Below are 24,871 nucleotides of genomic sequence, written 5' to 3'. Positions count from 1 at the left end.
AGACTCAGTTTTACGTTTGTCCCCACCCTTGTCAGAAGACTTACCATCCTTCTTCTTGCCATCCTTGTCACCCCCTGTAGGAAAGTATCATCTTGCCTGGCATGTTACCCCAATATTTCACTGTGTAAAAGTTGTTTTAGTGTATGTGTCACTGGGACCCTGCCAGCCAGGGCCCCAGTGCTCATAAGTGTGCCCTGTATGTATTCCCAGTGTGATGACTAACTGTCTCACTGAGGCTCTGCTAATCAGAACCTCAGTGGTTATGCTCTCTCTGCTTTCTAAATTGTCACTAACAGGCTAGTGACCAATTTCACCAATTCACATTGGCATACTGGAACACCAGTCCCTAGTATATGGTACTGAGGTACCCAGGGTATTGGGGTTACAGGAGATCCCTATGGTTGCAGCATTTCTTTTGCCACCCATAGGGAGCTTTGACAATTCTTACACAGGCCTGCCACTGCAGCCTGTGTGAAATAACGTCCACTTTATTTCACAGCCATTTACCACTGCACTTAAGTAACTTTTAAGTCACCTATATGTCTAACCTTCACCTGGTGAAGGTTGGGTTCAAAGTTACTTAGTGTGTGGGCACCCTGGCACTAGCCAAGGTGCCCCACATCGTTCAGGGCAAATTCCCCGGACTTTGTGAGTGCGGGCACACCATTACACGCGTGCACTGTACATAGGTCACTCCCTATGTACAGCGTCATAATGGTAACTCCGAACATGGCCATGTAACATGTCTAAGATCATGGCATTGTCACCCCAATGCCATTCTGGCATTGGGAGGACAATTCCATGATCTCCAGGGTCTCTAGCACAGAACCCGGGTACTGGCAAACTGCCTTTCCGGGGTCTGCAGCTGCTGCTGCTGCCAACCCCTCAGACAGGTTTCTGCCCTCCTGGGGTCCAGGCAGCCCTGGCCCAGGAAGGCAGAACAAAGGACTTCCTCAGAGAGAGGGTGTAACACCCACTCCCTTTGGAAATAGGTGTGAAGACAGGGGAGGAGTAGCCTCCCCCAGCCTCTGGAAATGCTTTGATGGGCACAGATGGTGCCCATCTCTGCATGAGCCAGTCTACACCGGTTCAGGGATCCCCCAGCCCTGCTCTGGCGCGAAACTAGACAAAGGAAAGGGGAGTGACCACTCCCCTGACCTGTACCTCCCAGGGGAGGTGCCCAGAGCTCCTCCAGTGTGTCCCAGACCTCTGCCATCTTGGAAACAGAGGTGTCTGAGGCACACTGGACTGCTCTGAGTGGCCAGTGCCAGCAGGTGACGTCAGAGGCTCCTTCTGATAGGCTCTTACCTCTCTTGGTAGCCAATCCTCCTTCCTAGGTAGCCAAACCTCCTTTTCTGGCTATTTAGGGTCTCTGCTTTGGGAATCTCACCAGATAACGAATGAAAGAGCTCACCAGAGTTCCTCTGCATCTCTCTCTTCACCTTCTGCCAAAGGATTGACCGCTGACTGCTCAGGACACCTGCAAAACCGCAACAAAGTAGCAAGACGACTACTAGCAACCTTGTATCGCTTCATCCTGATGGCTTTCTTGACTGTTTCCAGGTGGTGCATGCTCTGGGGGTAGCGTGCCTTTTCTCTGCACCAGGAGCTCTGAAGAAATCTCCCGTGGGTCGATGGAGTCTTCCCCCTGCAACCGCAGGCACCAAAAGACTGCATCACTGGTCCTCTGGGTCCCCTCTCAGCACAACGAGCGTGGTCCCTGGAACTCAGCAACTCTGTCCAAGTGACTCCCACAGTCCAGTGACTCTTCAGTCCAAGTTTGGTGGAGGTAAGTCCTTGCCTCCCTACGCTAGACTGCATTGCTGGGTAATGCGTGATTTACAGCTGATCCAGCTCCTGTGGACTCTTCCAGGATTTCCTTCATGCACAGCCAAGCCTGGGTCCCCGACACTCCTTCCTGCAGTGCACAACCTCCTGAGTTGTCCTCCGGCGGCATGGGACTCTCTTGTGTAACTTCGGGTGAGCACCATTTCACTCCACTTTGTAGTGCCTGTTCCGGCACTTCTCCGGGAGCTGCTTGCTTCTGAGAGGGCTCCTTGTCTTGCTGGATGCCCCCTCTGTCCCCTCACACAATTGGTGACATCTTGGTCTCTCCTGGGCCACAGCAGCATCCAAAAACCGTAACCACAAGCTTTGCAACTAGCAAGGCTTGTTTGCTGTCTTTCTTCAGGAAAACACTTCTGCACGACTCTTAACAATATGGGACATCCATCCTCCAAAGGGAAAGTTTCTAGCCCTTGTCGTTCTTGCAGAATCCTCAGCTTCTACTGTCCAGTAGCAGCTTCTTTGCACCCACAGCTGGCATTTCCTGGGCATCTGCCCACTCTCGACTTGATCGTGACTTTTCGACTTGGTCCCCTTGTTCCACAGGTACTCTCGTCTGGAAATCCATCGTTGTTGCATTGCTGGTGTTGGTCTTTCCTGCAGAATTCCCCTATCACGACTTCTGTGCTCTCTGGGGAACTTTAGTGCACTTTGCACTCACTTTTCAGGGTCTTGGGGTGGGCTATTTTTCTAACAATCACTGTTTTCTTACAGTCCCAGCGACCCTCTACAAGGTCACATAGGTTTGGGGTCCATTCGTGGTTCGCATTCCACTTCTGGAGTATATGGTTTGTGTTGCCCCTATCCCTATATGCTCCCATTGCATCCTATTGTAACTAAACATTGTTTGCACTGTTTTCTATTGCTATACTGCATATTTTTGGTATTGTGTACATATATCTTGTGTATATTTGCTATCCTCATACTGAGGGTACTCACTGAGATACTTTGGCATATTGTCATAAAAATAAAGTACCTTTATTTTTAGTATATCTGTGTATTATGTTTTCTCATGATATTGTACAAGTGACATTAGTGGTACTGTAAGAGCTCCACTCGTCTCCTAATTCAGCCTAAGCTGCTCTGCTAAGCTACCTTTTCGATCAGCCTAAGCTGCTAGACACCCCTATACACTAATAAGGGATACCTGGTGCCTGGTGCAAGGTGTAAGTACCCCTTGGTACTCACTACAAGCCAGTCCAGCCTCCTACATTGGTTGTGCAGCGGTGGGATAAGTACCTTGCAACTACTTACCACTTTTGTCATTGTACTTTTCATAAGAGAAAAATATACAAAACAAGTTCAGTGTATGTACACATAACCAAAACTTTTTGCTTTTCTTCTTTCACTTATTTACTAAGTGCTGAAAAGTACCTCTAAACTTTCCAAAAAGTTCTTAAAAAGTTTTAAAAGTTTTTTTTCTGTTCCTTAAAAAGTTCTGAAACTTTTTCTTTCTTTTTCTGTCCCTTAAACCTTTTCTATCATGTTTGGTACAGGCCAAACTCTTGATCTGGCCAGCACAACTTATGACAACCTTAGCTGGAAGGAAGCAAGGAGTCTCTGTGTAGATAGAGGTTTAGGGGTAGGGAAGAATCCCTCAAGACAACTGTTAGTTAATATGCTCATTGAACAAGATAAGACCTTAGGTGGCACTTCTGCTGAGAAATTAGCTGATGGTTCCCATTCTGATTCTGGGGCACCCCTAGCAAAAGATTTGGGACGGAATCTTTCCAACCTGCCCCTTAGCAGGCCACCTAGCAGGGCTGGTACTTATGTGAGTTCTCATCATAGTATAGAGGTTACTCCTTTAGGCCAGGTTGTTAGAGTGCCATCTGTTAGGGACAGGTCTCCCTCTGTTCATTCACACCATTCTTCTGTGTCAAGGCATGCCCAACCCACCCACCCTGATGACAGAGTGTTAGAAAGGGAACTCAATAGATTGAGAGTGGAAGAGTCCAGGCTGAAGCTTAAAAAGCAACAGCTGGATCTAGACAGGGAAGCATTTGACTTAGAAAAAGAAAGGCAGAGGTTGGGGTTTGGACCCCATGGTGGCAGCAGCAGTATTCCAAATAGTCATTCTGCAAAAGAGCATGATTCTAGGAATCTGCACAAGATAGTTCCCCCTTATAAGGAGGGGGATGACATTAACAAGTGGTTTGCTGCACTTGAGAGGGCCTGTGTTGTACAGGATGTCCCTCAAAGGCAGTGGGCTGCTATCATATGGCTATCATTTAGTGGAAAGGGTAGGGATAGGCTCCTTACTGTGAAAGAAAGTGATGCCAATAAATTTACAGTTCTTAAGAATGCACTCCTTGATGGTTATGGCTTAACCACTGAACAGTACAGGATCAAGTTCAGAGAGACCAAAAAGGAGTCTTCACAAGACTGGGTAGACTTTGTTGACCATTCAGTGAAGGCCTTGGAGGGGTGGTTACATGGCAGTAAAGTTACTGATTATGAAAGCCTGTATAACTTAATCCTGAGAGAGCATATTCTTAATAATTGTGTGTCTGATTTGTTGCACCAGTACCTAGTGGACTCTGATCTGACCTCTCACCAAGAATTGGGAAAGAAGGCAGACAAATGGGTCAGAACAAGGGTGAACAGAAAAGTTCATACAGGGGGTGACAAAGATGGCAAGAAGAAGCATAGTACGTCTTCTGACAAGGGTGGGGACAAATCTAAAAATGAGTCTTCATCAGGCCCACAAAAACACTCTGGTGGGGGGGGTGGGACCAAATCCTCTTCAAATCAAAACAAAGAAAGGAAACCATGGTGCTATTTATGTAAAATAAAAGGCCATTGGACAACAGATCCCAGTTGTCCAAAGAAAAGCACCAAGCCTCCTACCACTACAACCCCTGCTGCTACACCTAGTGACCCTAGTAATAGCAGTGGTGGTGGGAGTAAAACTACTAATAGCCAATCCAAGGGAGTAGCTGGGCTCACTTTTGGTAACTTAGTAGGGGTTGGTTTAATTAGGGAGACCACAGAGGCTGTGTTAGTCTCTGAGGGGGCTATTGATTTAGCCACCTTGGTTGCTTGTCCCCTTAACATGGATAAGTACAAGCAACTTCCCCTAATAAATGGTGTTGAGGTTCAGGCCTACAGGGACACAGGTGCCAGTGTTACAATGGTAATAGAGAAACTGGTCCACCCTGAACAACACCTACTTGGTCACCAGTACCAAGTAACCGATGCTCATAACAACACTCTTAGCCACCCCATGGCTGTTGTGAATCTCAACTGGGGGGGGTTACTGGCCCAAAGAAAGTTGTGGTTGCCTCAGATTTACCTGTAGACTGTCTATTAGGGAATGATTTAGAGACATCAGCTTGGGCAGAAGTGGAGTTGGAGGCTCATGCAGCAATGCTGGGCATTCCAGGGCATATTTTTGCTTTGACCAGGGCTCAGGCCAAAAAGCAAAAAGGACAGGGTGACTTGGATCCTGGAAGAATGGACCAAGTGCTCCCTAAAGCTAGGGTTAGCAAAGGTAAAACACTACCTACTATCCCTCCCTCTACAGTGGATTCTACTTCTGAGGAAGAAGAATTTCCACCCTGTGCAGAACCTACACCAGAGGAGCTGGAAGCAGACACTGCTGAGCTTTTGGGTGAAGGGGGGCCTGCCAGGGAGGAGCTGAGTGTGGCACAGCAGACCTGTCCCACACTAGAGGGTCTAAGGCAGCAAACTGTCAAACAAGCAAATGGGGATGTCAGTGACTCTCACAGAGTTTACTGGGAGGACAACCTCTTGTACACTGAAGCAAGGGATCGAAAACCTGGAGCTGCCAGGAGATTGGTAATTCCTCAGGAGTACAGAAAGTTCCTCCTAACTCTAGCCCACGACATTCCCTTAGCTGGACATTTGGGGCAAATGAAAACTTGGGACAGGCTTGTTCCCTTGTTTCATTGGCCTAGAATGTCAGAGGACACAAAGGAATTTTGTAAGTCCTGTGAAACCTGTCAAGCCTGTGGCAAGACAGGTGGCACACCAAAGGCACCCCTTATTCCACTGCCTGTGGTTGGGGTTCCCTTTGAAAGGGTAGGGGTTGACATAGTTGCCCCCCTTGACCCTCCTACTGCTTCAGGCAATAGGTTTATCTTGGTGGTAGTGGACCATGCCACCAGATATCCTGAAGCAATTCCTCTTAGGACCACTACAGCTCCTGCAGTGGCAAAGGCCCTCCTGGGAATCTTTTCCAGGGTGGGCTTCCCAAAAGAGATGGTATCAGACAGGGGAAGCAATTTCATGTCTGCTTACTTAAAGGCTATGTGGAAGGAGTGTGGTGTTACATACAAGTTCACCACACCCTATCATCCACAAACAAATGGACTGGTGGAGAGATTTTGCTTACAGGGAGGTACCCCAGAAAGGAGTGGGCTTCAGCCCCTTTGAACTCCTATTTGGACACCCTGTGAGAGGTCGTCTAACACTTGTTAAGGAGAGTTGGGAACAACCTTTTAAAGCTCCAAAGCAAGATATAGTGGACTATGTACTTGGCCTAAGATCTAGGATGGCTGAGTACATGAAAAAGGCCAGTAAAACCCTTCAGGCCAGCCAAGAGCTCCAAAAGCAATGGCATGACCAGAAGGCTGTTTTGGTTCAGTACCAAACAGGGCAGAAAGTGTGGGGCTTGGAGCCTGTGGCCCCAAGAGCACTCCAAGACAAATGGAGTGGACCCCACATAATTGTTGAGAAAAAGGGTGGTCACTTACTTAGTTGACTTAGGCACTGCCAGGTGTCCCCTTAGGGTGCTCCATGTCAATCGCCTGAAACCCTACTATGACAGGGCTGACCTCACCCTGCTCATGGCAACTGATGAGGGACAGGAAGAAGAGAGTGACCCTCTCCCTGATCTCTTCTCTTCCACAGAACAAGATGCTCTAGTGGAAGGTGTAGTTTTGGCAGATTGTCTTACTTCTGAGCAGAAAGACCACTGCATAAATTTCCTGGGTCAGTTTTCTGAACTCTTCTCTACTGTGCCAGGCACCACTTCTTGGTGTGAGCACACTATAGATACTGGAGACAGCTTGCCTGTCAAAAGTAAGATCTATAGGCAGCCTGACCATGTCAGAGACTGCATAAAGCAAGAGGTGCAGAAAATGCTTGAACTGGGAGTGGTTGAGCACTCTGAAAGTCCATGGGCCTCTCCTGTGGTACTTGTACCAAAACCTCATTCCAAGGATGGAAAGAAGGAAATGCGGTTTTGTGTAGACTATAGAGGTCTCATCCAGGTAACCAAAACTGATGCTCACCCTATACCCAGGGCAGATGAGCTAATAGATACACTGACATCTGCCAAGTATCTAAGCACTTTTGATTTGACTGCAGGGTATTGGCAGATCAAATTATCAGAAGATGCAAAAGCAAAAACGGCATTTTCAACCATTGGAGGCCATTACCAATTCACAGTAATGCCTTTTGGATTTAAAAATGCACCTGCCACTTTTCAAAGGTTGGTGAATACAGTCCTGCAAGGGCTGGAAGCTTTTAGTGCAGCATATCTAGATGATATAGCTGTCTTTAGCTCCAGCTGGGATGATCACCTGGTCCACCTATGGAAAGATTTGGAGGCCCTGCAAAAGGCAGGCCTCACTATCAAGGCTTCAAAGTGCCAGATAGGGCAGGGGAAAGTGGTTTATCTGGGACACCTGGTAGGTGGAGAACAGATTGCACCACTTCAGGGGAAAATCCAAACTATTATAGATTGGGTTCCCCCTACTACTCAGACTCAGGTGAGAGCCTTTTTAGGCCTCACTGGGTACTATAGGAGGTTCATAAAGAACTATGGCTCCATTGCAGCCCCTCTTAATGACCTCACATCTAAAAAAATGCCTAAGAAGGTATTATGGACAGCAAACTGTCAGAAAGCTTTTGAGGAGCTGAAGCAGGCCATGTGCTCTGCACCTGTCCTGAAAAGCCCCTGTTACTCCAAAAAATTCATTGTCCAAACTGATGCATCTGAATTAGGGGTAGTGGCAGTCTTATCACAACTTAATTCTGAGAGCCAGGATCAACCTGTTGCTTTTATCAGCAGGAGGTTGACCCCTAGACAAAAGCATTGGTCTGCCATAGAGAGGGAGGCCTTTGCTGTGGTCTGGGCACTGAAGAAGTTGAGGCCATACCTGTTTGCAGTTACTTCATTGTTCAGACAGACCACAAACCTCTACTTTGGCTAAAACAAATGAAAGGTGAAAACCCTAAATTGTTGAGGTGGTCCATATCCCTACAGGGAATGGACTATACAGTGGAACATAGACCTGGGAGTACCCACTCCAATGCAGATGGTCTCTCCAGATATTTCCACTTAGACAATAAAGACTCATCAGGTCATGGCTAGTCTTATTGTCCTTTGTTTGGGGGTGGTGGTGGTTAGGAAAGTACCATCTTGCCTGGCATGTTACCCCCATATTTCACTGTATATATGTTGTTTTAGTTGTATGTGTCACTGGGACCCTGCCAGCCAGGGCCCTAGTGCTCATAAGTGTGCCCTGCATGTGTTACCTGTGTTATGACTAACTGTCTCACTGAGGCTCTGCTATCCAGAACCTCAGTGGTTATGCTCTCTCAGTTCTTTCCAAATTGTCACTAACAGGCTAGTGACCAATTTCACCAATTTACATTGGCACACTGGAACACCCTTATAATTCCCTAGTATATGGTACTGAGGTACCCAGGGTATTGGGGTTCCAGGAGATCCCTATGGGCTGCAGCATTTCTTTTGCCACCCATAGGGAGCTCTGACAATTCTTACACAGGCATGCCACTGCAGCCTGAGTGAAATAATGCACACATTATTTCACAGCCATTTTCACTGCACTTAAGTAACTTATAAGTCACCTATATGTCTAACCTTTACCTAGTACCTAGTCACTACCTATGTATAGCTTCACAATGGTAACTCCGAATATGGCCATGTAACATGTCTAAAATCATGGAATTGCCCCCTCTATGCCATCCTGGCATTGTTGGCACAATCCCATGATCCCACGGGTCTCTAGCACAGACCCGGGTACTGCCAAACTGCCTTTCCTGGGGTTTCACTGCAGCTGCTGCTGCTGCCAACCCCTCAGACAGGTTTCTGACCTCCTGGGGTCCAGCCAGGCCTGGCCCAGGAAGGCAGAACAAAGGACTTCCTCAGAGAGAGGGTGTTACACCCTCTCCCTTTGGAAAAAGGTGTGAAGGCAGGGGAGGAGTAGCCTCCCCCAGCCTCTGGAAATGCTTTGATGGGCACAGATGGTGCCCATCTCTGCATAAGCCAGTCTGCACTGGTTCAGGGATCCCTCAGCCCTGCTCTGGCGCAAAATTGGACAAAGGAAAGGGGAGTGACCACTCCCCTGACCTGCACTTCCCCTGGTAGGTGCCCAGAGCTCCTCCAGTGTGCTCCAGACCTCTGCCATCTTGGAAACAGAGGTGCTGCTGGCACACTGGACTGCTCTGAGTGGCCAGTGCCAGCAGGTGACTTCAGAGACTCCTTCTGATAGGCTCCTTCAGGTGTTGCTAGCCTATCCTCTCTCCTAAGTAGCCAAATCCTCTTTTCTGACTATTTAGGGTCTCTGCTTTGGGGAATTCCTTAGATAACGAATGCAAGAGCTCATCAGAGTTCCTCTGCATCTCTCTCTTCACCTTCTGCCAAGGAATAGACTGCTGACCGCGCTGGAAGCCTGCAAAACCGCAACAAAGTAGCAAAGACGACTACTGTGACCTTGTAACGCTGATCCTGCCGCCTTCTCGACTGTTTTCCTGGTGGTGCATGCTGTGGGGGTAGTCTGCCTCTGTAGGAGGCTGGACTGGCTTGTAGTGAGTACCAAGGGGTACTTGCACCTTGCACCAGGCCCAGTTATCCCTTATTAGTGTATAGGGTGTCTAGCAGCTTAGGCTGATAGATAATGGTAGCTTAGCAGAGCAGCTCAGGCTGAACTAGGAGACATGTGAAGCTACTACAGTACCACTTAGTGTCATATGCACAATATCATAAGAAAACACAATACACAGTTATACTAAAAATAAAGGTACTTTATTTTTATGACAATATGCCAAAGTATCTTAGAGTGTACCCTCAGTGAGAGGATAGGAAATATACACAAGATATATATACACAATAGCAAAAATATGCAGTATAGTCTTAGAAAACAGTGCAAACAATGTATAGTTACAATAGGATGCAATGGGGAAACATAGGGATAGGGGCAACACAAACCATATGCTCCAGAAGTGGAATGCGAACCACGAATGGACCCCAAACCTATGTGACCTTGTAGAGGGTCGCTGGGACTATTAGAAAATAGTGAGAGTTAGCAAAATAACCCACCCCAAGACCCTGAAAAGTGAGTGCAAAGTGCACCAAAGTTCCCCTAAGGACAAAATAGTCGTGTTAGAGGGAGAATGCAAGGAAAACACAAATCAGCAATGCAACAACGATGGATTCCTGTCTGAAGGTACCTGTGGAACAAGGGGACCAAGTCCAAAAGTCACAAGCAGCTCGGAGATGGGCAGATGCCCAAGAAATGCCAGCGGTTGGTGCAAAGAAGCTCTTACTAGGCTGAAGAACTGCGAATACTGCAGGAACGACAAGGGCTAGAGACTTCCCCTTTGGAGGATGGATCCCCCACGCCTTGGAGAGTCGTGCAGAAGTGTTTTCCCGCCGGATGGACGCCAACAAGCCTTGCTACACGCAAATCGTGCGTTTGGTGTTTTTGGACGCTGCTGGGGCCCAGGAGGGACCAGAAGGTCGCAAATTGGACCTGCAGAGAGAGGGGACGTCGAGCAAGACAAAGAGCCCTCACTGAAGCAGGTAGCACCCGGAGAAGTGCCAGAAACAGGCACTACGAGGATGCGTGAAACGGTGCTCGCCGAAGTTGCACAAAGGAGTCCCACGTCGCCGGAGACCAACTTAGAAAGTCGTGCAATGCAGGTTAGAGTGCCGTGGACCCAGGCTTGGCTGTGCACACAGGATTTCCGCCGGAAGTGCACAGGGGCCGGAGAAGCTTGCAAAGTCGCGGTTCCCAGCAATGCAGCCCAGCGAGGTGAGGCAAGGACTTACCTCCACCAAACTTGGGCTGAAGAGTCACTGGACTGTGGGGGTCACTTGGACGGTGTCGCTGGATTCGAGGGACCTCGCTCGTCGTGCTGAGAGGAGACCCAAGGGACCGGAGATGCAGCTTTTTGGTGCCTGCGGTTGCAGGGGGAAGATTCCGTCGACCCACGGGAGATTTCTTCGGAGCTTCTGGTGCAGAGAGGAGGCAGACTACCCCCACAGCATGCACAAGCAGGAAAACAGTCGAGAAGGCGGCAGGATCAGCGTTACAGAGTTGCAGTAGTCGTCTTTGCTACTATGTTGCAGGTTTGCAGGCTTCCAGCGCGGTCAGCGGTCGATTCCTTATCAGAAGGTGAAGAGGGAGATGCAGAGGAACTCGGCTGAGCTCATGCATTCGTTATCTAAAGTTTCCCCAGAGACAGAGACCCTAAATAGCCAGAAAAGAGGGTTTGGCTACCTAGGAGAGAGGAAAGGCTACTAACACCTGAAGGAGCCTATCACAAGGAGTCTCTGACGTCACCTGGTGGCACTGGCCACTCAGAGCAGTCCAGTGTGCCAGCAGCACCTCTGTTTCCAAGATGGCAGAGGTCTGGAGCACACTGGAGGAGCTCTGGACACCTCCCAGGGGAGGTGCAGGTCAGGGGAGTGGTCACTCCCCTTTCCTTTGTCCAGTTTCGCGCCAGAGCAGGGGCTAAGGGGTCCCTGAACCGGTGTAGACTGGCTTATGCAGAATTGGGCACCTCTGTGCCCAACAAAGCATTTCCAGAGGCTGGGGGAGGCTACTCCTCCCCTGCCTTCACACCATTTTCCAAAGGGAGAGGGTGTCACACCCTCTCTCAGAGGAAGTTCTTTGTTCTGCCATCCTGGGCCAGGCCTGGCTGGACCCCAGGGGGGCAGATGCCTGTCTGAGGGGTTGGCAGCAGCAGCAGCTGCAGAGAAACCCCAGGAAGGGCAGTCTGGCAGTACCAGGGTCTGTGCTACAGACCACTGGGATCATGGAATTGTACCAACAATGCCAGGATGGCATAGAGGGGGCAATTCCATGATCATAGACATGTTACATGGCCATATTCGGAGTTACCATGGTGAAGCTACATATAGGTAGTGACCTATATGTAGTGCACGCGTGTAATGGTGTCCCCGCACTCACAAAGTTCAGTGAATTGGCTCTGAACAATGTGGGGGCACCTTGGCTAGTGCCAGGGTGCCCTCACACTAAGTAACTTTGCACCTAACCTTTACCAGGTAAAGGTTAGACATATAGGTGACTTATAAGTTACTTAAGTGCAGTGTAAAATGGCTGTGAAATAACGTGGACGTTATTTCACTCAGGCTGCAGTGGCAGGCCTGTGTAAGAATTGTCAGAGCTCCCTATGGGTGGCAAAAGAATGCTGCAGCCCATAGGGATCTCCTGGAACCCCAATACCCTGGGTACCTCAGTACCATATACTAGGGGATTATAAGGGTGTTCCAGTAAGCCAATGTAAATTGGTAAAAATGGTCACTAGCCTGTCAGTGACAATTTGGAAAGAAATGAGAGAGCATAACCACTGAGGTTCTGATTAGCAGAGCCTCAGTGAGACAGTTAGTCACTACACAGGTAACACATACAGGCACACTTATGAGCACTGGGGCCCTGGGTTACCAGGGTCCCAGTGACACATACAACCAAAACAACATATATACAGTGAAAGATGGGGGTAACATGCCAGGCAAGATGGTACTTTCCTACACAACCCCCCCCCAAACGAAGGACAATAAGACTAGCCATTACCTGATGAGTCTTCATTGTCTAAGTGGAAATATCTGGAGAGTCCATCTGCATTGGAGTGGCTACTCCCAGGTCTATGTTCCACTGTATAGTCCATTCCCTGTAGGGATATGGACCACCTCAACAATTTAGGATTTTCACCTTTCATTTGTTTTAGCCAAAGTAGAGGTTTGTGGTCTGTCTGAACAATGAAGTGAGTGCCAAACAGGTATGGCCTCAACTTCTTCAGAGCCCAGACCACAGCAAAGGCCTCCCTCTCAATGGCAGACCAACGCTTTTCTCTAGGGGTCAACCTTCTACTAATAAAAGCAACAGGTTGATCCTGGCCCTCAGAATTAAGTTGTGATAGGACTGCCCCTACTCCTAATTCAGATGCATCAGTTTGGACATAGAATTTTTTAGAGTAACAAGGGCTTTTCAGGACAGGTGCAGAGCACATGGCCTGCTTCAGCTCCTCAAAAGCTTTCTGACAGTTTGCTGTCCATAATACCTTTTTAGGCATTTTCTTGGATGTGAGGTCATTAAGAGGGGCTGCAATGGAGCCATAGTTCTTAATGAACCTCCTGTAATACCCAGTGAGGCCTAGGAAGGCTCTCACCTGAGTCTGAGTGGTAGGGGGAATCCAATCAATAATAGTTTGGATTTTCCCCTGAAGTGGTGCAATCTGTTCCCCACCAACAAGGTGTCCCAGATAAACCACCTTACCCTGCCCTATCTGGCACTTTGAAGCCTTGATAGTGAGGCCTGCCTTTTGCAGGGCCTCCAAAACTTTCCAAAGGTGGACCAGGTGATCATCCCAGCTGGAGCTAAAGACAGCTATATCATCCAAATATGCTGCACTGAAAGCTTCCAGCCCTTGCAGGACTGTGTTCACCAACCTCTGAAAAGTGGCAGGTGCATTTTTCAAACCAAAAGGCATTACAGTAAACTGGTAATGTCCTCCAATGGTAGAAAATGCAGTCTTAGGTTTAGCATCTTCTGACATTTTGATCTGCCAATACCCTGCAGTCAAATCAAAAGTGCTTAGATACTTGGCAGATGCCAGTGTATCTATTAGCTCATCTGCCCTGGGTATAGGGTAAGCATCTGTTTTGGTTACCAAGTTGAGACCTCTATAGTCTACACAAAACCTCATTTCCTTCTTTCCATCTTTAGAATTGGGTTTTGGTACCAGTACCACAGGAGAAGCCCATGGACTGTCAGAGTGCTCAACCACTCCTAGTTCCAACATCTTCTGAACTTCTTGCTTTATGCAGTCCCTGACATGGTCAGGCTGCCTATAGATCTTACTTTTGACAGGTAAACTGTCTCCAGTATCTATAGTGTGCTCACACCAAGAAGTGGTGCCTGGCACAATGGAGAAGAGTTCTGAAAATTGTCCTAGGAGATTTATGCAATTATCTTTCTGCTCAGCAGTAAGACAATCAGCCAAAACTACACCTTCCACAAGAGCATCTTGTTCTGTGGAAGAGAAGAGATCAGGTAGAGGATCACTGTCTTCTTCCTGTCCCTCATCTGTTGCCATGAGCAGGGTGAGATCAGCCCTGTCATAGTAGGGTTTCAGGCGGTTGACATGGAGCACCCTAAGGGGACTCCTGGCAGTGCCTAAGTCAACCAAGTAGGTGACTTCACCCTTCTTTTCAACAATTGTGTGTGGACCACTCCATTTATCTTGGAGTGCTCTTGGGGCCACAGGCTCCAAGACCCACACTTTCTGCCCTGGTTGGTACTGAACCAAAACAGCCTTCTGATCATGCCATTGCTTCTGGAGCTCTTGGCTGGCCTGAAGGTTTTTACTGGCCTTTTTCATGTACTCAGCCATCCTTGATCTGAGGCCAAGTACATAGTCCACAATATCCTGCTTAGGAGCTTTTAAAGGTTGTTCCCAACCCTCCTTTACAAGTGTGAGTGGACCCCTAACAGGGTGTCCAAAAAGAAGTTCAAAGGGGCTGAAGCCCACTCCTTTCTGGGGTACCTCCCTGTAGGCAAAAAGGAGGCATGGTAGAAGGATATCCCATCTCCTGCTGAGTTTTTCAGGGAGTCCCATAATCATGCCTTTGAGAGTTTTATTAAATCTCTCCACCAGTCCATTTGTTTGTGGATGATAGGGTGTTGTGAACTTGTAAGTTACACCACACTCCTTCCACATGGCCTTTAAGTATGCAGACATGAAATTGCTTCCTCTGTCTGATACTACTTCCTTTGGGAAGCCCACCCTGGAAAATATTCCCAGGAGGGCCTTTGCCACTGCAGGAGCTGTAGTGGTCCTTAAAGGAATAGCTTCAGGATATCTTGTGGCATGGTCCACTACCACCAAGATAAACCTATTGCCTGAAGCAGTAGGAGGGTCAAGGGGGCCAACTATGTCAACCCCTACCCTTTCAAAGGGAACCCCAACCACAGGCAGTGGGATAAGGGGTGCCTTTGGAGTGCCACCTGTCTTGCCACTGGCTTGACAGGTTTCACAGGACTTACAAAATTCTTTTGTGTCCTCAGACATCCTAGGCCAATGAAACAGTGGTACCAATCTGTCCCAAGTTTTCATTTGACCCAGGTGCCCAGCTAAGGGAATGTCATGTGCCAGTGTTAGGAGGAACTTTCTGTACTCCTGAGGAATCACTAATCTCCTGGCAGCTCCAGGTTTAGGATCCCTATGCTCAGTGTACAAGAGGTTGTCCTCCCAGTAAACTCTGTGTGAGTCACTGACATCCCCATTAGCCTGTTTGACAGCTTGCTGTCTGAGACCCTCTAATGTGGGACAGGTTTGCTGTGCCACACTCAGCTCCTCTCTGGCAGGCCCCCCTTCACCCTAAAGCTCAGCAGTGTCTGCTTCCAGCTCCTCTGGTGTAGGTTCTGCACAGGGAGGGAATTCTTCTTCCTCAGAAGTAGAATCCACTGTAGAGGGAGGGATAGTAGGAAGTGGTTTGCTTCTACTAGCCCTAGCTTTAGGGAGCACTTGGTCCATTGTTCCAGGATCCAAGCTTCCCTGTCCTTTTTGCTTTTTGGCCTGAGCCCTTGTCAAAGCAAAAATATGCCCTGGGATGCCCAGCATTGCTGCATGGGCCTCCAACTCCACATCTGACCAAGCTGATGTCTCCAAATCGTTCCCTAATAGACAGTCTACAGGTAAATCTGAAGCTACCACAACTTTCTTTGGACCAGATACCCCCCCCAGTTGAGATTTACAACAGCCATGGGGTGGCTTTGTGTTATGTTGTGAGCATCGGTTACTTGGTACTGGTGTCCAAGTATGTGTTGTTCAGGGTGCACCAGTTTCTCAATCACCATTGTGACACTGGCACCTGTGTCCCTGTAGGCCTGGACCTCAACACCATTTATTAGGGTTAGTTGCTTGTACTTCTCCAAGTTATGGGGGCAAGCAACCAAAGTGGCTAAGTCAATAGCCCCTTCAGAGACTAAAGTAGCCTCTGTGGTCTCCCTAATCAGACCAACCCCAACTAAATTACCAAAAGTGAGCCCAGCTACTCCCTTGGATTGGCTATTAGTAGGTTTGCTCCCACCACCACTGCTATTAGTAGGGACACTAGGTGTAGCAGTAGGGGTTGTAGTGGTAGGAGCTGTGGTGCCTTTCTTTGGACAACTGGGATCTGTTGTCCAATGGCCTTTTATTTTACATAAATAGCACCATGGTTTCTTTTCCTTGTTCTGATTAAAGGAGGATTTGGGCCCACCACCCCCACCAGAGTGTTTTTGTGGGCCTGATGAAGACTCATTTTTAGATTTGTCCCCACCCTTGTCAGAAGACTTACCATCCTTCTTTTTGTTGCCATCTTTGTCACCCCCTGTATGAACTTTTCTGTTCACTCTTGTTCTGACCCATTTGTCTGCCTTCTTTCCCAATTCTTGGGGAGAGGTCAGATCAGAGTCCACCAAGTACTGGTGCAACAAATCAGACACACAATTATTAAGAATATGCTCTCTCAGGATCAAGTTATACAGGCTGTCATAATCAGTAACTTTACTGCCATGTAACCACCCCTCCAAGGTCTTCACTGCCTGGTCAATGAAATCAACCCAGTCTTGTGAAGACTCCTTTTTGGTATCTCTGAACTTTATCCTGTACTGTTCAGTGGTTAAGCCATAACCATCCAGGAGTGCATTCTTAAGAACTTGGAAATTGTTAGCATCATTTTCTTTTACAGTAAGGAGCCTATCCCTACCTTTTCCAGTAAATGATAGCCATAGGATAGCAGCCCACTGCTTTTGAGGGACATCCTGTACAGCACAGGCCCTCTCAAGTGCAGCAAACCACTTGTTAATGTCATCCCCCTCCTTGTAAGGGGGAACTATCTTATGCAGATTCCTGGAATCATGCTCTTTTGCAGGATGACTATGGGGAATACTGCTGCTGCCACCATGGGTATCTAAACCCATTTTCTGTCTTTCCCTCTCTATTTCTAAAGACTGTCTATCCAAATCCAGCTGTTGCTTTTTGAGCTTCAGTCTGGTTTGCTCCACTCTCAATCTATTGAGCTCCCTTTCTAACAATCTGTCATCAGGGTGGGTGGGAGGGACATTTCTAGATACAGAGGTATGATGGGAATGAACAGAAGGAGACCTGTCCCTTACAGAGGGCACCCTAACAGCTTGGCTACCGGTATAATGTGAGAGCACATCATCAGTATGATGTGATTCAACCTCTGTACCAACTATGCTAGACTGTCTAGTAATGGGCAGGCTGAGAAGTTTCTTTCCTGAACCTTTTCCTGGGGGAGTCCCTGGATCAGATTGAGAACCATTAGCTACTTTTTCTACAGATTGGGCACTTATGGCCTTATCCTGTACTCTAAGCATATTAATTAACAGTTCTAAGGAAGGATTCTTCCCTACACTCAAACCTCTCTCTATGCAGAGACTCCTTGCTCCTTTCCAGCTAAGGTGATCATATGCAAGTTTGGACAGTTCAACTTTTTGGCCTGTGCCAGACATTTTTAGAGAGAGTTAAAGTGATAGACAAAGAGAAAAAAAAGTTTTCAGAACTTTTTGGAAAGACAGAAAAAAACTTTTTAAACTTTGAAGAACTTTTTGAAAGTTTAGAAGTACTTTTCAGCACTTAGAAAAGAGTGAAAAGAGGAAATGCAAAACTTTTTGGCTATGTGTATATACACTGACCTTGTTTTGTATATTTTTCTCTTATGAAAAGTACAATGACAAGAGTGGTAAGTAGTCTCAAGCACTTATCCCACCACTGCACAACCAATGTAGGAGGCTGGACTGGCTTGTAGTGAGTACCAAGGGGTACTTGCACCTTGCACCAGGCCCAGTTATCCCTTATTAGTGTATAGGGTGTCTAGCAGCTTAGGCTGATAGATAATGGTAGCTTAGCAGAGCAGCTCAGGCTGAACTAGGAGACATGTGAAGCTACTACAGTACCACTTAGTGTCATATGCACAATATCATAAGAAAACACAATACACAGTTATACTAAAAATAAAGGTACTTTATTTTTATGACAATATGCCAAAGTATCTTAGAGTGTACCCTCAGTGAGAGGATAGGAAATATACACAAGATATATATACACAATAGCAAAAATATGCAGTATAGTCTTAGAAAACAGTGCAAACAATGTATAGTTACAATAGGATGCAATGGGGAAACATAGGGATAGGGGCAACACAAACCATATACTCCAGAAGTGGAATGCGAACCACGAATGGACCCCAAACCTATGTGACCTTGTAGAGGGTCGCTGGGACTATTAGAAAATAGTGAGAGTTAGCAAAATAACCCACCCCAAGACCCTGAAAAGTGAGTGCAAAGTGCACCAAAGTTCCCCTAAGGACAAAATAGTCGTGTTAGAGGGAGAATGCAAGGAAAACACAAATCAGCAATGCAACAACGATGGATTCCTGTCTGAAGGTACCTGTGGAACAAGGGGACCAAGTCCAAAAGTCACAAGCAGCTCGGAGATGGGCAGATGCCCAAGAAATGCCAGCGGTTGGTGCAAAGAAGCTCTTACTAGGCTGAAGAACTGCGAATACTGCAGGAACGACAAGGGCTAGAGACTTCCCCTTTGGAGGATGGATCCCCCACGCCTTGGAGAGTCGTGCAGAAGTGTTTTCCCGCCGGATGGACGCCAACAAGCCTTGCTACACGCAAATCGTGCGTTTGGCGTTTTTGGACGCTGCTGGGGCCCAGGAGGGACCAGAAGGTCGCAAATTAGATCTGCAGAGAGAGGGGACGTCGAGCAAGACAAAGAGCCCTCACTGAAGCAGGTAGCACCCGGAGAAGTGCCAGAAACAGGCACTACGAGGATGCGTGAAATGGTGCTCGCCGAAGTTGCACAAAGGAGTCCCACGTCGCCGGAGACCAACTTAGAAAGTCGTGCAATGCAGGTTAGAGTGCCGTGGACCCAGGCTTGGCTGTGCACACAGGATTTCCGCCGGAAGTGCACAGGGGCCGGAGAAGCTTGCAAAGTCGCGGTTCCCAGCAATGCAGCCCAGCGAGGTGAGGCAAGGACTTACCTCCACCAAACTTGGGCTGAAGAGTCACTGGACTGTGGGGGTCACTTGGACGGTGTCGCTGGATTCGAGGGACCTCGCTCGTTGTGCTGAGAGGAGACCCAAGGGACTGGAGATGCAGCTTTTTGGTGCCTGCGGTTGCAGGGGGAAGATTCCGTCGACCCACGGGAGATTTCTTCGGAGCTTCTGGTGCAGAGAGGAGGCAGACTACCCCCACAGCATGCACAAGCAGGAAAACAGTCGAGAAGGCGGCAGGATCAGCGTTACAGAGTTGCAGTAGTCGTCTTTGCTACTATGTTGCAGGTTTGCAGGCTTCCAGCGCGGTCAGCGGTCGATTCCTTATCAGAAGGTGAAGAGGGAGATGCAGAGGAACTCGGCTGAGCTCATGCATTCGTTATCTAAAGTTTCCCCAGAGACAGAGACCCTAAATAGCCAGAAAAGAGGGTTTGGCTACCTAGGAGAGAGGAAAGGCTACTAACACCTGAAGGAGCCTATCACAAGGAGTCTCTGACGTCACCTGGTGGCACTGGCCACTCAGAGCAGTCCAGTGTGCCAGCAGCACCTCTGTTTCCAAGATGGCAGAGGTCTGGAGCACACTGGAGGAGCTCTGGACACCTCCCAGGGGAGGTGCAGGTCAGGGGAGTGGTCACTCCCCTTTCCTTTGTCCAGTTTCGCGCCAGAGCAGGGGCTAAGGGGTCCCTGAACCGGTGTAGACTGGCTTATGCAGAATTGGGCACCTCTGTGCCCAACAAAGCATTTCCAGAGGCTGGGGGAGGCTACTCCTCCCCTGCCTTCACACCATTTTCCAAAGGGAGAGGGTGTCACACCCTCTCTCAGAGGAAGTTCTTTGTTCTGCCATCCTGGGCCAGGCCTGGCTGGACCCCAGGAGGGCAGATGCCTGTCTGAGGGGTTGGCAGCAGCAGCAGCTGCAGAGAAACCCCAGGAAGGGCAGTCTGGCAGTACCAGGGTCTGTGCTACAGACCACTGGGATCATGGAATTGTACCAACAATGCCAGGATGGCATAGAGGGGGCAATTCCATGATCATAGACATGTTACATGGCCATATTCGGAGTTACCATGGTGAAGCTACATATAGGTAGTGACCTATATGTAGTGCACGCGTGTAATGGTGTCCCCGCACTCACAAAGTTCAGTGAATTGGCTCTGAACAATGTGGGGGCACCTTGGCTAGTGCCAGGGTGCCCTCACACTAAGTAACTTTGCACCTAACCTTTACCAGGTAAAGGTTAGACATATAGGTGACTTATAAGTTACTTAAGTGCAGTGTAAAATGGCTGTGAAATAACGTGGACGTTATTTCACTCAGGCTGCAGTGGCAGGCCTGTGTAAGAATTGTCAGAGCTCCCTATGGGTGGCAAAAGAAATGCTGCAGCCCATAGGGATCTCCTGGAACCCCAATACCCTGGGTACCTCAGTACCATATACTAGGGGATTATAAGGGTGTTCCAGTAAGCCAATGTAAATTGGTAAAAATGGTCACTAGCCTGTCAGTGACAATTTGGAAAGAAATGAGAGAGCATAACCACTGAGGTTCTGATTAGCAGAGCCTCAGTGAGACAGTTAGTCACTACACAGGTAACACATACAGGCACACTTATGAGCACTGGGGCCCTGGGTTACCAGGGTCCCAGTGACACATACAACCAAAACAACATATATACAGTGAAAGATGGGGGTAACATGCCAGGCAAGATGGTACTTTCCTACAGCCTCCTCTCTGCACTAGAAGCTCCGAAGAAATCTCCCGTGGATCGACGAATCTTCCCCCTGCAACCGCAGGCACCAAAGAACTGCATCACCGGTCCTCTGGGTCTCCTCTCAGCACGACGAGCGAGGTCCCTTGAACTCAGCAACTCTGTCCAAGTGACTCCCACAGTCCAGTGACTCTTCAGTCCAAGTTTGGTGGAGGTAAGTCCTTGCCTCCCCACGCCAGACTGCATTGCTGAGAACTGCGTCTTTTGCAGCTACTCCGGCTCCTGTGCACTTTTCCAGGATTTCCTTTGTGCACAGCCAAGCCTGGGTCCACGGCACTCTAACCTGCATTGCACAACCTCCTGAGTTGTCCTCCGGCGGCGTGGGACTCTCTTGTGTAACTTCGGTGAGCACTGTTTCACTCCACTTTGTAGTGCCTGTTCCGGCACTTCTTTGGGTGCTGCTTGCTTCTGAGAGGGCTCCTTGTCTTGCTGGACGCCCCCTCTGTCCCCTCACGCAATTGGTGACATCCTGGTCCCTCCTGGGCCACAGCAGCATCCAAAAACCCTAACCTTCTTTGCGGTCTTTCTTCAGGAAAACACTTCTGCGCGACTCTTCACGACGTGGGACATCCATCCTCCAAAGGGGAAGTTTCTAGCCCTTGTCGTTCTTGCAGAATCCTCAGCTTCTACTGTCCAGTAGCAGCTTCTTTGCACCCACAGCTGGCATTTCCTGGGCATCTGCCCACTCTCGACTTGATTGTGACTTTTGGACTTGGTCCCCTTGTTCCACAGGTACTCTCGTCTGGAAATCCATCGTTGTTGCATTGCTGGTGTTGGTCTTTCCTGCAGAAGTCCCCTATCACAACTTCTGTGCTCTCTGGGGAACTTTAGTGCACTTTGCACTCACTTTTCAGGGTCTTGGGGTGGGCTATTTTTCTAACCCTCACTGTTTTCTTACAGTCCCAGCGACCCTCTACAAGGTCACATAGGTTTGGGGTCCATTTGTGGTTCACATTCCACTTCTGGAGTATATGGTTTGTGTTGCCCCTATCCCTATGTGCTCCCATTGCATCCTATTGTAACTATACATTGTTTGCACTGTTTTCTATTGCTATACTGCATATTTTTGGTATTGTGTACATATATCTTGTGTATATTTGCTATCCTCATACTGAGGGTACTCACTGAGATACTTTGGCATATTGTCATAAAAATAAAGTACCTTTATTTTTAGTACATCTGTGTATTATGTTTTCTTATGATATTGTACAAGTGACACTAGTGGTACTGTAAGAGCTTCACTCGTCTCCTAGTTCAGCCTAAGCTGCTCTGCTAAGCTACCTTTTCTATCAGCCTAAGCTACTAGACACCCCTATACACTAATAAGGGATACCTGGGCCTGGTGCAAGGTGTAAGTACCCCTTGGTACTCACTACAAGCCAGTCCAGCCTCCTACAGAGGCGTACAGTTCTGGCCAATCCCCAGGTCTACCAGTGTTGAGAAATCTGGGAATGTGTCAGAATACATGGATGGATGCTTTAGGAACACCCACGTCTTACTCATGGCACGCCTCCCTGCCACAGAGTAACGCAAGGCAGCAATTTGAGTTGCCTTGCTTTCCTCTAGATTTATCAACTTGCACAAGGTGGCCTTGCATGGCTTGGTAAATCTCATTTAAGTTTCGCGTCACCCTTGCATGGTGTGAGGGTGCCACCAAACCTTGATAAATATGAGCCTAAATATGGTAAACTTTCCCATGACATTTTGCAGGGCCTAGAAAATGTCCCACAAATACATATAGCATTTCCACTAGTCAAACTATAGTCCCATATTTAAGCATTTTACGTCTTGATTATTGACCTCTGCACCCAATACTCTCTAGAAGTTCACTGGCTGTGAATTCTGTTCAAGATAAATTCAAATACCTGTAGAAAATGGCATGAGTGCCTCATTCTTTTTCACGTTACCATTGTCATCCAAGAAACGCCTGGGGTCAAAACATTCTGGGTTTCCAAACTTCTTTTGGTCATGGAGCACAGAGGATAGTATGGCGATTACATCCATGCCCTGTATGAACAGACAGACATTGTGGATCAAAACAATGTGCCATTTTGAGAAAATATTTCTTGAAAGGGGAATGATTGAATTATTTGATCAACAGCATAACTAAGTGATAAAAACCATGCAGAAAAAGTAAGATTCATTGTAAGAACAGTGATGAAAGTATGCAAATGCAGTTCAGAAAATATATTTTCTGTCAGCAAATGATTCATGGGTTATCCTCCAAGATGTTCTAGATGGTAGAGTGATGCCTTGTTTTGCACAGTCCTGATTTCAGTCCTCCCACCCACTAGCTACACACATCACCAGGCCATACCTGGCAGCCAGCTGAGGTACCATCAGCTGGGATCACCAGGTGGACCTTGAAATGAAGGTTAGCCAACATGGAATCATAGAACTTTAAACACACAAAAGGTGATGGAAGGCTGCTTGCTATAAGTCTAAGCACTGGTCATAGCTCAGGGCAGCACTCCAACACATCATACTTTTGCTCGAGATGCCTCCTGATTGGGGCCAAGCTATGTGCAAATCAGTCTTGCCCCTGCTCCTCATGGGAACAGTCCCACCCAAACTGCCAAGTAAGGGCCTTCCTGAAACAAAAGGCAAGGAACCCATGACCTGTGACTTCCTAATCATGGACTCATCAGACAGGTACAGCTTGGTTCCAGTGACACAGTGAGCAAGAGCCTCAAGTCTGAGCTTACCCATGCCACTTAGGACTTTACAGGAAACATGTCAAAGGTGATGGGAGGCTGCTTGCAATACGTTTAACCACTGGCAATAGATCAAGGTAGCACTGAAACCCATCATTCAATTGCTCAACATGCCAAATCAGTTTGGTACCAGCCATATGTAAATCAGCCTTTACCCTGCTCCTCATGGAAACAGTCCAGCCTAAACTGCTAAGCCAGGTCCTCTCTCAACAAGAACGCAACCAACCCAGGACAGTTTCAACCTACGTATGGGCTCATCAGCTGGGTACAGTTTGGTTCCACAGACACATTCAGTAAGGGACCCGCGTCTAGGCATACCCATGCTAACCTCAATTTGGAACAAGCCAGGCCCTCTCTGAATGAGACAACAAGCAACCTAGGCCCATTTCCTCTTAGTTATGGGCTCATCAGCTGGGTACAACTTGGTTCCAGGCACACAGTAAGCATGGGACCCAAATCTGGGCATACCCATGCCACTTAGGGCAGTACATGAAACACACAGAGCAGGGGAAGATGGGATGATGGGAGGCTGCTTGCAATAAGTGTAACCACTGGCAATAGTTCAGATAGCACTCCAAACCATCATTATTTTGCTCATTATGCCACCACAATTTGGACCCAGCCATATGCAAATCAGTCTTGACCCTGCTTCCCATGGGAACATTCCGGCCCGAACTGCCAAGCCAGGTCCTCCCTAAATTCAAACATGGTATGTACTAAAGATTATAAGATTTGAATTATCTGCAAGCCCTTTAAGAGACATTCATGAATAGTTTGCAGTTTACTATTAGTCTCTTCAGCAGGCATAGAGTAGCTACTTACAAAATATTTGATCTCCTGTAATGATCATGTAAGGATGCCACACAAATAACATATTAGATACAACTATTTGGGTTGAACTGTCTGGGCTACAATTACCCAATCTGTAGTCCATTGTGTTAAAATACACCACCAGCAGCATCACTGTACTGAATCTAAACAAGTCTGTACTTTTTGTGGCCATTTTATCCTCAAAATGGCCCTAACTTACATGGCAGGAGTTGCTTCTGAGCAAAATTATCCATGGTAACAGGTCTGTCATTCCACACAGGCACAGTTGACAGTCATCCCAAATGTGATTACTGAAGATTGACCCCAAACATAGGAGTCCTTCTTCAGGACACTCAAACCATGGCAGTCCTGGATTCGAAAAACCTTTAGATGTTTACCATGTACTGGCAGTAATATTCCAGCATTTGG

General features: G+C 47.9%; 1 protein-coding gene across 1 annotated transcript in view; it reads right to left on the bottom strand.

The window, feature by feature from the left end:
• The window catches only part of LOC138259476 (cytochrome P450 2C28-like), a 1,060,791-nt gene that overhangs the window by 145,011 nt on the left and 890,909 nt on the right, over positions 1–24,871 (bottom strand). Inside the window, exon 8 of the mRNA XM_069207246.1 lies at positions 22,784–22,925. Within this exon, the coding sequence (XP_069063347.1) occupies positions 22,784–22,925 (142 nt within the window). The remainder of the gene's footprint in view (positions 1–22,783; positions 22,926–24,871) is intronic.

This window comes from Pleurodeles waltl, chromosome 9 (assembly GCF_031143425.1).
Source record: "Pleurodeles waltl isolate 20211129_DDA chromosome 9, aPleWal1.hap1.20221129, whole genome shotgun sequence".
Lineage (NCBI taxonomy): Eukaryota > Metazoa > Chordata > Amphibia > Caudata > Salamandridae > Pleurodeles > Pleurodeles waltl.
This window is presented reverse-complemented; position numbering and strand designations above follow the sequence as displayed.